General features: G+C 39.7%; 1 protein-coding gene across 3 annotated transcripts in view; it reads right to left on the bottom strand.

Moving 5' to 3' along the window:
* The window catches only part of CFTR (CF transmembrane conductance regulator), a 94,448-nt gene that overhangs the window by 74,178 nt on the left and 6,170 nt on the right, over window positions 1-14,100 (bottom strand). For all 3 annotated transcript variants that reach the window (XM_074539947.1, XM_074539945.1, XM_074539946.1), the window contains exons 2-3: window positions 7,098-7,208; window positions 3,989-4,100 (exon numbers count right to left, since the gene is read on the bottom strand). In XM_074539947.1, coding sequence (XP_074396048.1) covers window positions 3,989-4,018 — 30 coding nt within the window. In that variant the 5' untranslated portion in view covers window positions 4,019-4,100; window positions 7,098-7,208. The remainder of the gene's footprint in view (window positions 1-3,988; window positions 4,101-7,097; window positions 7,209-14,100) is intronic.

The following is a 14,100-nucleotide window of genomic DNA, read 5'->3' as shown; positions in this document are numbered from 1 at the left end:
CCCCATCAGTGTTACCTCACCTCTGTCTTCCATTTCCCTCCCTGCCTCATCATTCTCATACTTTCACTCCTCTAACCTCATTTTTTCCATCTCTGCCTCTTGCCTTTCCTTACCCAGTCTTTCTCCAAGAACTGCAAATATCACCTGTGTGCTGTGGTTAACCTTTTGCTTTATCTACTGCATGAGCTTCAGAGGGACATGAAGTAGTATGTGCCCCTTTGCTTCACGGTTATGCTCAGTTTAAAAATACACAGTGCTCAGAACTTGCATGCATCTCCTTATTCTTCTTTCTGTAGTGTTGCAGCAGACAGCGCGTGATACTTCCAAAGTAACAAGAGATTACTAAATTATTCTGTACAGAGATGTGTTAAATTCTGCCCAAAAGTTGCCAGTACTGCCTTCCAGATGAAAACCACACAGATCACCATAGAGACTCAGAAGGGAAGTGGTGAAGTTCAGCTGTAATTGAAGTTCTACTGTGATAAGTAGATTGGGAAAAAACCCTTTAGTTTTGTTTTTTTTCCCCCTTCTCCTTTGGGTTCTCTCATACAAAAGCAATCACAGGTACTTCTATAACCTGGACTGTAATCCCTTTTGAATGTTGCTATTGGTGGAGCTGATTTGATTACTCACTTTTTCCACAGAAGAGGTAGAATTTTACATCTTTAACAGCATACCTGTACCACGTGCTACATTACCCAAATTACCCACTCTGCTGTGTATCTGGAGCCAGCTTTGACAAAGACTTCAGTGTTATTAGTGGGCAAAGGGAGGAGTGTTTATTTAAAAACACATGACCCAAGACAGCTGTGCTTAGACCATATGCATCCCAAAGCATCAAACCAAGATTCCCCAAAACTCATAAAATACAAAACAGTCACCTCTCAAGGACAATATAGTGTTTTCATATTCTTGGAGATTCGAAGATAAGCTTTTCTATATCAGCTTAAAATAGCAACATTTTTTTTGTGTGTTTACTTTTATTCCAGTGAAAATTACATGTTCTGCTTCTGTGTTTGTTGTGACTATAAATGTATTGCATACATTCCAAGCTTGCTGGGAAAAAAGAAGATTTACAGACTAGAATAGTGGCTGGCAACAAGCCAAGTCATACACTATTTCATGGGGCATAAAAGTCCACTGGTTTACAATAGAGATTTATCAGCTTGCTTACCAATTATCTAGTCTACATACAAATCAATGCACAACTGCCTGGTTTTCATTTCTCCATTTGTAAATTCAAAATTACCCACTGATATAAATATGAATAAACTGATTTTAAAAACCTGCCTAAAAAAAAGAATGGAATTTGTACACCCAAGAGAAAATTCCATTTTCAAGATTCATATTTTGCCTTTGCCTGTCCTTATTCTCCACTCTGCATTCATCATAGGCCACCAAGAAACCCATAAGTGTCCCCCTCACAATAATCTTAATTAAAGAGTAAAGATTATGAAGAGAAATGAGATTATGACACAGCATATTGTGCTAATCTGACCTGGTGTGATTATTCTTATGCAACAGCAACTTTTATGTTAGGTGTATCCCCCATATGTTGAAACACTCTGCATTTGAAGACAATAATGCCCATCTCTTCTTTGGCACACGGCCAAGAAGCACTTCCCTCCCTGCCTCCTCACTCACACCCGTGACCCATATGCAAGAACTTCAGGAAATCCTCATTAGGGTCCCTTGGGATATGATACTAAAACCACTTCTAAGCTAATGTTAGCAGCTGTTGTGCCTGAGTGGAAATATAAATTTCATGGCAATATATATAGGACCAAAATACAAACAGAATCAAATTGATCCTCACAGCAAAGTACCTAGTTGGCTAATTGCTATCAAGCTAAAAAGCAAGACTTTTGTTTCACCACCATAACACCTTTTCTTTATATTGTAAGACTCATATTCTGAACAGGGTGAAGGACGGAAACCATTTCAAACAGCAGGAGAGCAGATACATTAAGTGAAGTAACCCAACATGCCTAACATAACACTATTTATGAGGGGGAGATGTAGTACTCTAGGGGGCCAGAGCACAAGTGTCCACCCTGCAATAACATCATTACCTACAGTGCATCAGGGACATGGGAGATCTGGAAAAAAGGCTAGACTTAATGAGAGCAAAGCTGTGATGCCAGCTGAAAGGACAACTCCACAAACAGCAGGGATGTCAGCACACTTTAAACTGCAATCCAAGAAAGATGCCATGAAAGTGGCTCAGAGATTAGACAAGAAAAGAGCTGAAAGGAAAATGAAGTTCAAAAGAACACACAACTTGGTTACACCTATGCCAGTACGGCACAACATCCTGTCCCCTTTCAAATTTATGGCAAAGCTCCCATTAATTTCCTTGAGCAAGGCCTGCAAAGAACACCAGCAGCTTTAGGAGCAATTTGGTTTTTTTACAATTCCTCTTTCAATAAAATGAAGTTGCTTTAAATAAAATGAGCACTAATGGTAATGCAATCATGAATTTAAACTAAGATTTAATCTTTCCATGTTCATTGCGGAAGGTGCAGGTTCATTTATGACATGTTTAATTGCACATATCTGTGATTTCTTAAAGAAATTTTAAAAAAATCACACAACCAAAGAATATGATTCAAAAATCATGCAATCTTGTTCTGTCCTCATCCCATCTAAAATTGTACTCCATTAAAAAATTGCACAAGTAGAAATCAACTCTGCATAGGCATGCCCACACACATTGCCTAAACTTTGGGAAAGAGTGTTATCCTCAAGAGTGCCTGCAAAAGCAGTGTCTGAGGCACTGCTTAAGCTTATCCTTAAACAGTGCCTCGGACACTGCTTAACTTTAGCAGGAATGCATTAGTGCAAAGGTTCTGGCTGGCAGACTCTGCAGGAAGAGCTGTTACAGTGCGTGGTAGCTGCATTTGTAGAACCATTTTGTTGGGGTTTTTTAAAAGCAAACCTATCATGAATAAGGAGTTGCTGTCTTGGTGAGTAAAAAAAAATCTAAAGGCAGTAGTGAGATCACAGGAACACATAAAAGACATTGAGACATCCCTATTGAGTAGGGATCTGCAAATACAAGGTGTCATCCCAAAGAAGAGCTGACAAAAGTGACAAAGGAGTAGAGAGAGAACAGCTACCATGCAGCTCCTTACATAGCAAGAGGCCCTGTCCCAGACAGATAACTGCCTTACCTGGACAAAGACAACTTAGGGCTCAGTACCCAAAGGGTACCTCCTGACACTATGCTACTCCCTGCATCCAGCAAAGAATGGAAACTCTCCTTAGCCTTCCTTTTGCTGCCAATTTATAGAAACAACTTGTTTTTTTGTTGGTTTTTTTGGGTTTTTTTCTTTTTCTATTGTAAACTACAGTGCTCAAATTTGTTAAATTTGGCTTTAGCCCGCCCAGTTTTCTCCCTGCATAACCTCCCAGCTTCCTTTTAGTCACAGATTGCTTGCCCGTCCTTACAGAGGTGATGCATTCTCTTTTTTACTACTAAGTCACAGAAATTTGTCCGCAACGCATATTTAAATTGCATATTGCTTAACAGCAATTTTCAGATTTACAGTCTGGCTACACATACCTAGTGAAATACCATTAGCAATAAATTATTTTCACAGTTCTTAACCCCAGTGATAGGATTGTCAAACAAACAGGTGGCATTTGGTAAGTCAACGTAATCCTACCTAACATGTTGGAAAGGTGATAAACGTAGTCAGTTCAGGCTTTCACATCAAGCTCCTGATCACACACTTGGGAGCACTAACAGCACTAGAAGCACTAGAGACATTTTAAAACTATTATGCATCTTTTAATTATATTAAGATATTATCAGAAAATTCCTTTTTTAATGAAAATACATCTCTGTATTTATTACCTTTGTAAGCAATTCACAGAGGAAAAATATGTAGCTATTCAAAATACTCTCTATTAATTTAGCAGTCCCTAAAACTTGGATCTATGTAAGGAACACTAAAACCTTACTGAAGAGGAGAACAATTCTTACCGCTAAATATAAAATTATTCCATAGAACATAAATTTCCAGAAAAAGCATCGTCGCAGAGCATTGATGAGTTTGGGTTTCTTCTCTGAAGTTGCTAGCTCTCTGTCCCATTCTCTGAAAAGAAACCAAAACCAGAACTATTAAGTTGCATGAGCAAATACCTGAGTCTATGGCTGTGACATACTTCAATTCATTCAAATATATCCACGGAGATTTAGATAGGTGGCTAAGGAAAGAAAGCTTTGCAGAAACCCCAAGAATCTGGCCTTCATGGACTTGATAAATCAATAGAAGTTCAAACCCAGTTCAGCCACATATTTGGTAGTTTTAAATACTCGGTCATACATCACCCTGCAGGGAATTACTTCATGAAAAGGTCGCATTGTATGTTTTAAAGAAACCTGCTGTACTTAAAACCAGAGTACAATAATAGGCAAATAAACGTTTTGGAGCTCTTCCAATCTGCAAAAACACACCAACAAAGCATCAAAAATGTGACTTTTCTATTGCACAGCACTATTTTAAACCTTGTTGCTGGGACAATAGCTTTCTTTTCAATAATAAATTGTAGACCAGAAGCAATGCTGTATGCAGAGAATGTGTGTTTTGTCAAAATTCAATTCACAGATTAGAACACTCCAGAGAATATCCTCAACTAATTATTTTATCAAATTTTCAACAGAATATTTGATAAACAGAATATTTCATTTATAAACTATCAGAACACATTTAGCATACCAACGTTCTCTATAAATTCCACTGGTTGATATCGGTCATGGAGAGACAGGGACAACTGAACTGGATCAGAAGCTGATTTTTATTGAGAATACAAAGCATTTATAAATGGTTTTATAGTAGGGTACTTATATAGGATTCTATTTTTGGTAACAATTTCCCATTGGTTACATATTCTTCAGGACATCAGTTACCTGATAATCATGACAAAGTTTCATAACATGTCTCTTGGTCACTTCTACCCCAGGGAGCAGTTATCTCTGTCTGTCTCTCCCATGGTTTCTGCTTGATCAGGCCGAAGATATCAGGCTGCTTTATCAGTTCCATTTTAACCTCTGTCTTATCTCCCATAGTTTGGAATACTTATGCCACACTGCAATTAAAATTGATTGGATTGGCACAACAGTGCAGATGTAAGCTGCCCTGGAACATCAGTGAAAGCTACAATGTCAATTGGACAAGAAGGGATGGGCTTAAGCACCTATGTTGTAAGAGTTAGTCACAAGTGAAGCACAATTTCTAAATTAGGACCCACTGAAACTGGGTAAAGAAGAGTGGAAACCTAAATGAGGAAACTCAGAGTATGATTTCTGCAGAAAAAATTAGTCTGTCAAAAGTGGTATCAAAGGAAATTAAGAATGTTATTTCATTGAAGAAAAAATAAACCAAGGTTTTACAAGGTTATTTGGGGAAGAAAGAACATTTCTGCTGTTTCCCTTTTCAGTGAACCAACATTGATACTCTGAGTCTAGCCTTGCTGAAATTGTGCAGGATCTGTTGCTCCAGCTGAATCCCTACAAATCTATGGTGCCTAATGGGGTTCATTCAAGAATCCTCAAAGACCTGGCTGATGTCAGCAAAATCTCTCTCAATTTTTTAGCAGTCTTGGGAATCTGGAGCTGTCCTAGCTGACCAGAAAACACTGGCCCTGTTTTCAAGAAGGGCAAGAAGGAGGACCCCAGAAAATACAGGCCTGTCAGTCTCACTTCAGTGCCCAGCAAAGTTATGGAGAAGATTATTCTGGGAGGTATTGAAAAACACCTGAAAGACTGGTTACAGCCAGCATGGCTTCAGGAGTGGAAACCTGATTTCCTTTCATGACAAGGTAACCCCACCCAGCTGACCAAGGGAAGCCAATTGATGTAATCCCTTTGGATTTCAGCACAGATTTGATACTGTCTGTCACAGGATCCTTCTGTACAAAATGTCCAGCACTCAGCTGGATAAATACTTTATGTGATGGGTGAGCAACTGGCTCATGAGTCAGGCCCAAAGGGTTACAGTGAATGGGGTGACCTCAGACTGGTGACCTGTCACTAGTGGTGTTCCACAGGGCTCCATCCTTGGCCCTGTGCCCTTCAACATCCTCATACAGGACTTGGACATCGTACAGGAGGGGGTACTGAGCAAGCTCACAGACAATACAAAACGGGGAGGAGCTGTTGACTCCTTCAAGGGCAGGGAGGCCCTGCAGAGAGGCCCTGACAACACAGAGAGCAGGGCAATCACCAACCGTATGAAGTTCAACATTGGAAAGTGCCAGATTCTGCACCTGGGATGGGGCAGCTCTGGATGCATGGACAGACTGGGGAATGAGAGACTGGAAAGCAGTGCTCCAGAAAGGGACGTGGGAGTCCTGGTCAATGGCAAGTTTGAGTCAGCAGTGCCCTGGCCTATCCAGCCAGGAGGGCCACCTGTGTCCTGGGGTGCATCAGGCACAGCATCATCAACTGGGCAAAGGAGGGGATTGTCCTGCTCTGCTCTGCACTCCTGCAGCCTCACTTGGAATATTGTGGGCAGTTTTGGGCACAACAATATAAGAAAGATATAAAGGAGGACAATGAAGATGGTGAAGGGCCTTGAGGGGAAGCTGTGTGAGGAGAGGCTGAGGTCCCTTGGTCTGTTCAGCCTGGAGGAGACTGAGGGGAGACCTCATTGCAGTTACAACTGCCTCATGAGGGGAAGAAGAGGGGCAGACACTGATCTCTGTTCTGTGGTGACCAGTGACAGGACCTGAGGGAATGGCCTGAAGTTCTGTCAGGGGAGATTTAGGTTGGATATTAGGAAAAGGTTCTTCACCCAGAGGAGGATGGTTGGTCAATGGAACAGGCTCCCTAGGGAAGTGGTCACAGCACAAGATTCTAACTCAGCATATTCTGTGATTCTGTGATCAATGGCAGATATCACAGGTACCTGTACATAGTAATTTAGACCATCTAGGTTGTACATCTGGACCAGAGATCACAGTCATGTCCAAAGTACAACTGTGTGCAATCAGCTTGTACCCAACACTATTTAAACATTTCATCCAAAAGCTTTGTAATGAAAATTGCATTGTTATTCCTGAAACAAATTTATTTAATTAACCTTTCTTACCTTTCCAGTTTTTCAGAAAGATTATCAGCAGAGTCTGCAGAAGGGATTTGATAAATATCTGAGAGCTCCAACCGTCGTCTGTAACCCTTTTTCAAAATTGGGTTTGTCCATCTAAGCAAATTTTAAAAAAAAAAAAAAGATTTAAAAATACTCTAGCATTAATTCTGGAGTTGCTTTGTCTCACCCTGAATATTTTCTCCACAGCATCCAAATCTGTTTAAGTGCACATGCATTCACATACACACACATATAAGACACAATGTAGTGCAGCCCTGCCTTATATTTACACTATATTGATAAATATAAGATTAAAAGAATAATTTTGAAACACCTGCATTTGTAAGTTTTGGGGTCAGATCATGCTCCAGACTTCCTACTGAGTCAGCAGGAGACAAATGAACAGAAGATTGAAACCTCTGTACTGTATTTCCAAATATGCTATGTGCTATGTCCATATAGACGAATAATAAATCAGAACTATAGTAAAGTGGACATGTAAGTTTCATTGCTATCTGCTCTGCTCTGGGGAGACCCCTCCTGGAGTACCCAGCACAAGAAGGACAGGAACCTGCTGGAACCAGTCCAGAGGAGGCCACGAAGAGGATTAGAAGGATGGAGCACCTCTCCCTATGAAGAAAGGTTTGGAGAACTGAAATTGGTCAACCTGGAGAAGAGATGGCTCCAGGGAAGTCTTAGAGCAGCCTTTCAGTACCTAAAGTGGGCCTCCAGGAGAGGAACTTTTTACAAGGCCATGTAATGACAGAACAAGGCGGAATGGCTTTAAACTGAAAGAGAGCAAGTTTAGATCGGATATTAGGAAGAATTTCTTACTGGGAGGGTAGCCAGACACTGGAACAGGTTGCCTAGAGAAGCTGGGAATCCCCCATCCCTGGCATTCCAGGCTGGATGAGGCTTGGAGAAACCTGGTCTATTGGAAAATGTTCCTACCCATGGTAGGGGGCTTAGAACCTGGCAATCTTTAAGGTGCCTTCCAACACAAGCCAGTCCTTGATTCTATGACATCTTACACTGCAATGTGCACTGCAATACAAATCTTGCACAGAACTCTTCTTAAGATCTTCATTGTGTCCATTATATACACATATTTTGCATTTGTTTTTTCAAATGTGTTTAAAATTTTAATACCAATTAATGGGGCATGCTGAAACAAAACAAAGCAGGAAAAGGCTACTCCAAATGGCTACTCTGTAGAGAAAACCTTATAAGTAATGACTAATTTTATCAAACAATTCCACTCCAAAAAGGCCTATGAAGCCCCAAGGACCAACTTATACAAAATTTTTCACCAGATTCTGTTCAGGAATCTTTTTGAAAGCAAAGGACCAGATTAAAACATTAAAACTGTTTTGAACTAGTGGTGTATACTAATACTAATGGTGTCTTTTGAAACTACTTGAATTTCTGCTTTAGTGTCATCAATAAAAAATATTTCTTTTAAAAAATGAAGTGCTTGCAAGTTAAGTAGCTTGTGGTTGATCGCTATCATACTTCCATATGTAAACCAACGTTTGTAAAAAACCCAACATGGTTCATGATTATGACAAAATTCAGCAAATCCTCAATCATTTCAAAATTTTTGTTTTAAACTGTTTTTGTATACAACAGCTAAAAACCACAAAATATTTGCAATAACATTTTCCACAGTCCCTCAGAAAATGCAAACAGCCTATTGGACATGCTTAACTGTATGCTGTAAGAACATATGTCATACACACAAAGTAATTCACATTCTCAATTGCAGCCTCTGAAGGTGCAAAGAAGATGATACAAAGATAAAAGAACATCATTGAACACTACAAAAGTGCAAAAGGGCTTTAACACAATGGATGAAAATCATTTGTGTGCAACTGTGTGTACATATATGCGCACTGATATTTACTTTAGTGAAGTTATGAATTGCATGAGAAACCAGTCTATAATCCCCATAATTCAGTAAAGTACCAAGGTATTTCCCATGTGCACGGTTATATCACACCCACTACAAAGAGAACATGCTCCAAGAAATTGAAGGAGTTTCATTTTTCAATTATAATATGGTTTCAGATTAATCATATGACTTCTAGCTCAGTCTTTCACACCACTGTGGCTGATAAATAACAAGTGATTGATGGTACATTATAGGAAGGGAGTTAGGAGAGTCCACTTTGGAGAGGCATTGGACTCTTCTTTTTCCATTTGGAGATGATAAAACATCCATAAACTTCACAGCTGCTGGAAACCGGAGCCAATATTTTTCAGAGATAAAATGGATGAGAAGAAAACCGTTGAGTTTCGTGAAACACTTACATGAAAGTCTTTCATGATTACTGCTAGTGGTATATAAGGTATTGATTTTTATTTTACCAGCTCCTGAAGACAGAAAGGACCAGTTGCTATTAGCTTTGTGCACATCTTGTGGAGAGCTGGCTAATCCTTGTCATTCAGGAACAGAAACTCTCATTAACTTCTGTACTCAGCTTCTCTGATGTCCCATGTACGTAGATATTTCAGTAATGACAGAATGAATACAAGTTATGGGGCACAAACCCACTACTGCAGCTAATGCAAGGAAGTAACAGTACTTCCTAGGCAACTTCTTTAATTCACAACACTGTAGCTAAGTAATAACCTTCCTAAGCCCCTTAATAATGCTTTGAGACTGCAATAAACAATTCCCAACCTGACAAAAGATAAGTGCTTTACAGTTTCACTTTGTATGTTTTGAGAAAACATTTTTTATTGCACTGTTTCCCTCCACATATTTGATTTTATTTATAGTTTTGATTAGCACCTACCCTGGCATTTTGCCACAGCCTGAACTAACAAACTGTGACTGCAGTTCGAAAGAGAGCTGAGTGGCTGTATTATCATTTGGAGAAGGCAGCATGCTTAGCAGATCTGCTGTATCTCTAGAAATGTCTCTTGTTTTACTCTGTGCTTAACACTGTGTTAACCAGGTGCATTTATCACTGCCATCAAAATTATATGGCCCCTAAAGTACCCTCCCCTCCAAACTCAGAGTTTGATACAGCCTTATGCAGTCCTCATCTTCATCTCACTGTGCATCACAGCGGCTGCAACTGTGCTAGATAAATTCCTCCAGCCAGCTAAAGGAGCAGTGCTGACTCCTGCCCTGGGGACCTCCTGGTCTGCAGCCAGGTTCCCTCTGCAAGCTGCTGCCAGGGCTTGCACAGAGAGGTTCATCTCCCAGCTGCCCTGGCCTTGCTTGGAAGTCCCACCCTAACTGGATCTAGCCAAATTGTGCGCAGTGCCAAGCGGCTTCAGGTTGGAGTGGTAATCATGGGAGGAGTTGGCCTGAGTGTGATGTTTGTTTCAAGGTGAATTTTCAACAGCTCTCTGAGTTGTGCAGTCAAGAACTGTGGGAGACAGTTTGTGTTTTATTGAAAGGAGTATACAAGACCTAAAATAGACAAATATCTCATGAAAATCAATTTTTTGCCAGATTCCTATAGCCATTATGTTCTAGATTCTTTGCAAAGATTTGAAATGCAAAATGACTATGAATTTATTTAACTGGCAATATAATCTCTAGTTATCCATGTTTCCATAACAGTAGGTGACATAGCTCAGAGTTTGTCAATGAATATGGCTCTTCTATTTTTTTGGCTTATTGGAAACTATTTGTCAGCGTTAATGCTGAGGTTTTTCCTGAGGTTGTTGAGAAATTTATTCTGAAAGGAAGAGAGCAAGAAGGAAGGGAAACAGATTGGCTTTACAGCATTATGTTAGCAAATGCCATCGGATTACTTGCTGGCATTTAATGAACCCTTTCACAGAGAAACCTGTAGTGCTGGGAGAGTTTTGCCACTAACTAGGAATGTTATTATGGGTACACACGTATGAAACCCAGCAGGGAACAAGTTTCAAGGATGTAAAGTAGGAAAGAAGAAAAGAAGGTAAGTTTCACTTCTGTTATCTACTGCCTGTAGTAAAACACACATGATCAAATTGATATTTACATATCATGTATATAACATACTGTTTGGTAGATTTCTGACAGCCATTTCTTTGTCATTTACTTAAGCAATATGCAACAGATTTCTTATTACACCTATTGCTTTCTACTGCATGTTCAGACCCATCCCACTCAAATTGTATCAATAGGACAGATGTCTGGCTTTCCAGAGAGTATTAACACAGACAATTTGTCAATAGGATTTGACTCTCTCTTAAGGCTGCTTTACATGTCACTGAAGACAGGAGCATCTGTGTTGCTAAGCCAACTGCCCAGATCTTCTTCCTGAGCACAGGAATACCCTAGCTCCATCGGGCTCTTCACACCAAGAAGCACAGTTTGCTGAGACACTAACGGAACAGTGGTCTTGGTGCTGGGCTACCCAAGAGCAGCAAAAGAGAGCAGCTTTCCTGCAAGGGTCACTGATCAGACTGGTGCCACTTCAACAGGTGCTCTGCGCACAACACAGCAACATCTACTGAGCAGCGCAGAGGTCACTAGGGCTTCACTCCCCTCTGCAAAGCATTAATTCCTGTGCAAAATATAGTTCAGCATAGTGACTGCAACTTCTAGGGAACTGCACCTTAAATTCCATGGAGGGAGCAAGAAGAATGCCTCTGGTTTTAACTTATCCTTCTTCCTAACAATTAAGGGTGAGGTGAGGAGAGGCCAGAGAAGAAGGAACATCATCAAGCTGTAATTATGATACTTTAGAGCCTAAGTTTTATGATACACTTATGAGATATTTGTAGAGCAGTGAATTCTTACCAACTGCAAGAAAAGGCTGAGGTACCCTGTAGATCTCAGACATTCCCAGAGGGTCCCTCTGACCAGATTATGTCAGAGGCTCTGCACTCCCATCCTCCCACAAAAGACATCCATCACTCCAGCAGCAGCAAATTGTAAGTTGTTGCTTATTTTATACTGGAAGTGGCTCTACTACACCCAGTACTGCTTCTCCAGTAGTGTCTGCACCTCCAGCTGTCCTCTCTGAGCATCCTGTAGTGCAGCTGTAAAAGGTGACCCCAGCTTTTTGTGATCCTTGCTAACAGATGGGACAAGCCAGCATGCCCATGGAGCACAACAGCCTTATTCCTGCCCCTTGATTACCCTCAACAGAGTAGGGTTGCAGATTTTTTGTTTGAATAGTATACCTACTGAAATAGCATGTTATGTATTCTGACAATTAGTTTAGCTTTAGCATGTCCGCCTTTGTAAAAAACAGCAAAAAATACAATATAGTTTAATATTTAAATATAATTATTGCAGGGTCTCAACAAGAAAGGTAAACGCAGACCCTACTGATTTCTGGATTTTTGTTGCAGTTGTTTTCCCCCAGATCACAAAAATTAAGATTTTAGTTTCTTCACTAATAAACAATTCTTCCCCATGAAGGGTTATTTGTCATGGAAAGTATTTAGCTGCAGTATTATTGACTCTGCCACTAGCTGTGAGCAGCACCATTTTAAGAATAATCAATGCTCTGCTAAAACCCCAGGATTTCAATAGCAATCTTAATTAGGATTATACCACAGCAATTCTTGGGGAAGTCTTGTCTTTTATGCCCAGTTTTTGTGAAGTGACACTTAATCAAATTATTATCTAATAGCTAAATGCTTTTTTAAACAGAAATTAAATACTTTTTAATATTTAATACTTAAATATTTACAATTAGTAAGGTAGTCAAAATATTTCAGTTTACAGAAGTACTGGGAGATATTTGAGAGAAAACAAAGCACATTAGGAGATAGGTTGTTCAAGATGGAAGGACAGAATACATTAATTGTATTGCAATCTGTCAATTGTTGAGGTACCAAAGTCAAGTGTAAGATATGCTTCAAATATTTCTTAAGGAAAGCAAACAAAAAAGCAGTGGTGATGATGTGCTGTGAACAAGGTTTGCAAGGCTCTTTCAGCATACACCTACAGTTAGACTGACTGGGTGAGGATATTCATCCATCTTCACTCTTTTTCTCAATAATATATCCCTCAGCAAGAATAGAAGAAATATTTCTTTTCTCCTAGTCCTTTGTAAGAACAAAGAACATAGCAGAAAGTTTGCACCAAAACTGTTGAAGAGCAGTGCTATTCACGATTTAATTGAATTTTAACATCTTCCAGATGTGTCAAGTGACAGCAACACATTTCACCCAATTTAGCACTTCACTGTGTTAGCCACGGATTTTAAAGATATTTTTCCTAAAAAAATAACAGAGTTGCGCATCAGGTACCATGGCCCTTTCCAAAACTATAATTTGTTCCCACCCCAATGACCAATATGTGGTCAGGTATAAACAAACAAGTGATCAGAGTCACATTTTATTTAATTTTAATACCAAGGGTCAAAATGTAAATTATCATTGCAGTAATATGGAATCAACCCTGAATGAGGTGCTGCTTCTCTTACTACTTGCTCTTTGCCATTTTCTCTGTATCCTGGTATTTGATGATGCTACTCCTTAGCATGATCCTGGCAAATTAATGAGAAAATGCCTCATACCCTTTGATTTCCAAAACAGTCTTGGGCTTTGAGCAAAGCAACCCTGGGGGACCTTTGTGGTTGTGTTTTTTTGTATTTATTACCTATAGAGAAATAAAAGCATTCCAGAACTAACAGGCTAACTTTAAAATTGGTTAAGGCGAAAGTTAAAGTGAGATATTAGAATGACTCCAATATAACAAAGGTTCATATCCTTTATTTTAAAAGTTGGGGGCAAAAATAGAGGACAAATATCAACATTAAAATATGGGAATGTACCTAAAACCAAGTACCTTTACCAGCTGTCACTTTGGATTTTCTCTTTCTGGTTTAAACTGAAAAGCTTCTGGTTTAGGCTTCTGAAAAACAATGCTGTTTCAAAACATGTCTCAAATGCCTACTTATTCTCTTCTAATTTGGGGAGTTTCATGACAGTACAGCCTTGGATTAGCTACTTGCTGGCTGAAAGAGCTCATGCAGATCCTTCTAAGAGAGGGGCTGATGCATAAACAGCCTCTGAGTTCCTGCTTGTCTCACCCAGGCACATC

This window comes from Zonotrichia albicollis, chromosome 4, assembly GCF_047830755.1.
Source record: "Zonotrichia albicollis isolate bZonAlb1 chromosome 4, bZonAlb1.hap1, whole genome shotgun sequence".
Lineage (NCBI taxonomy): Eukaryota > Metazoa > Chordata > Aves > Passeriformes > Passerellidae > Zonotrichia > Zonotrichia albicollis.
This window is presented reverse-complemented; position numbering and strand designations above follow the sequence as displayed.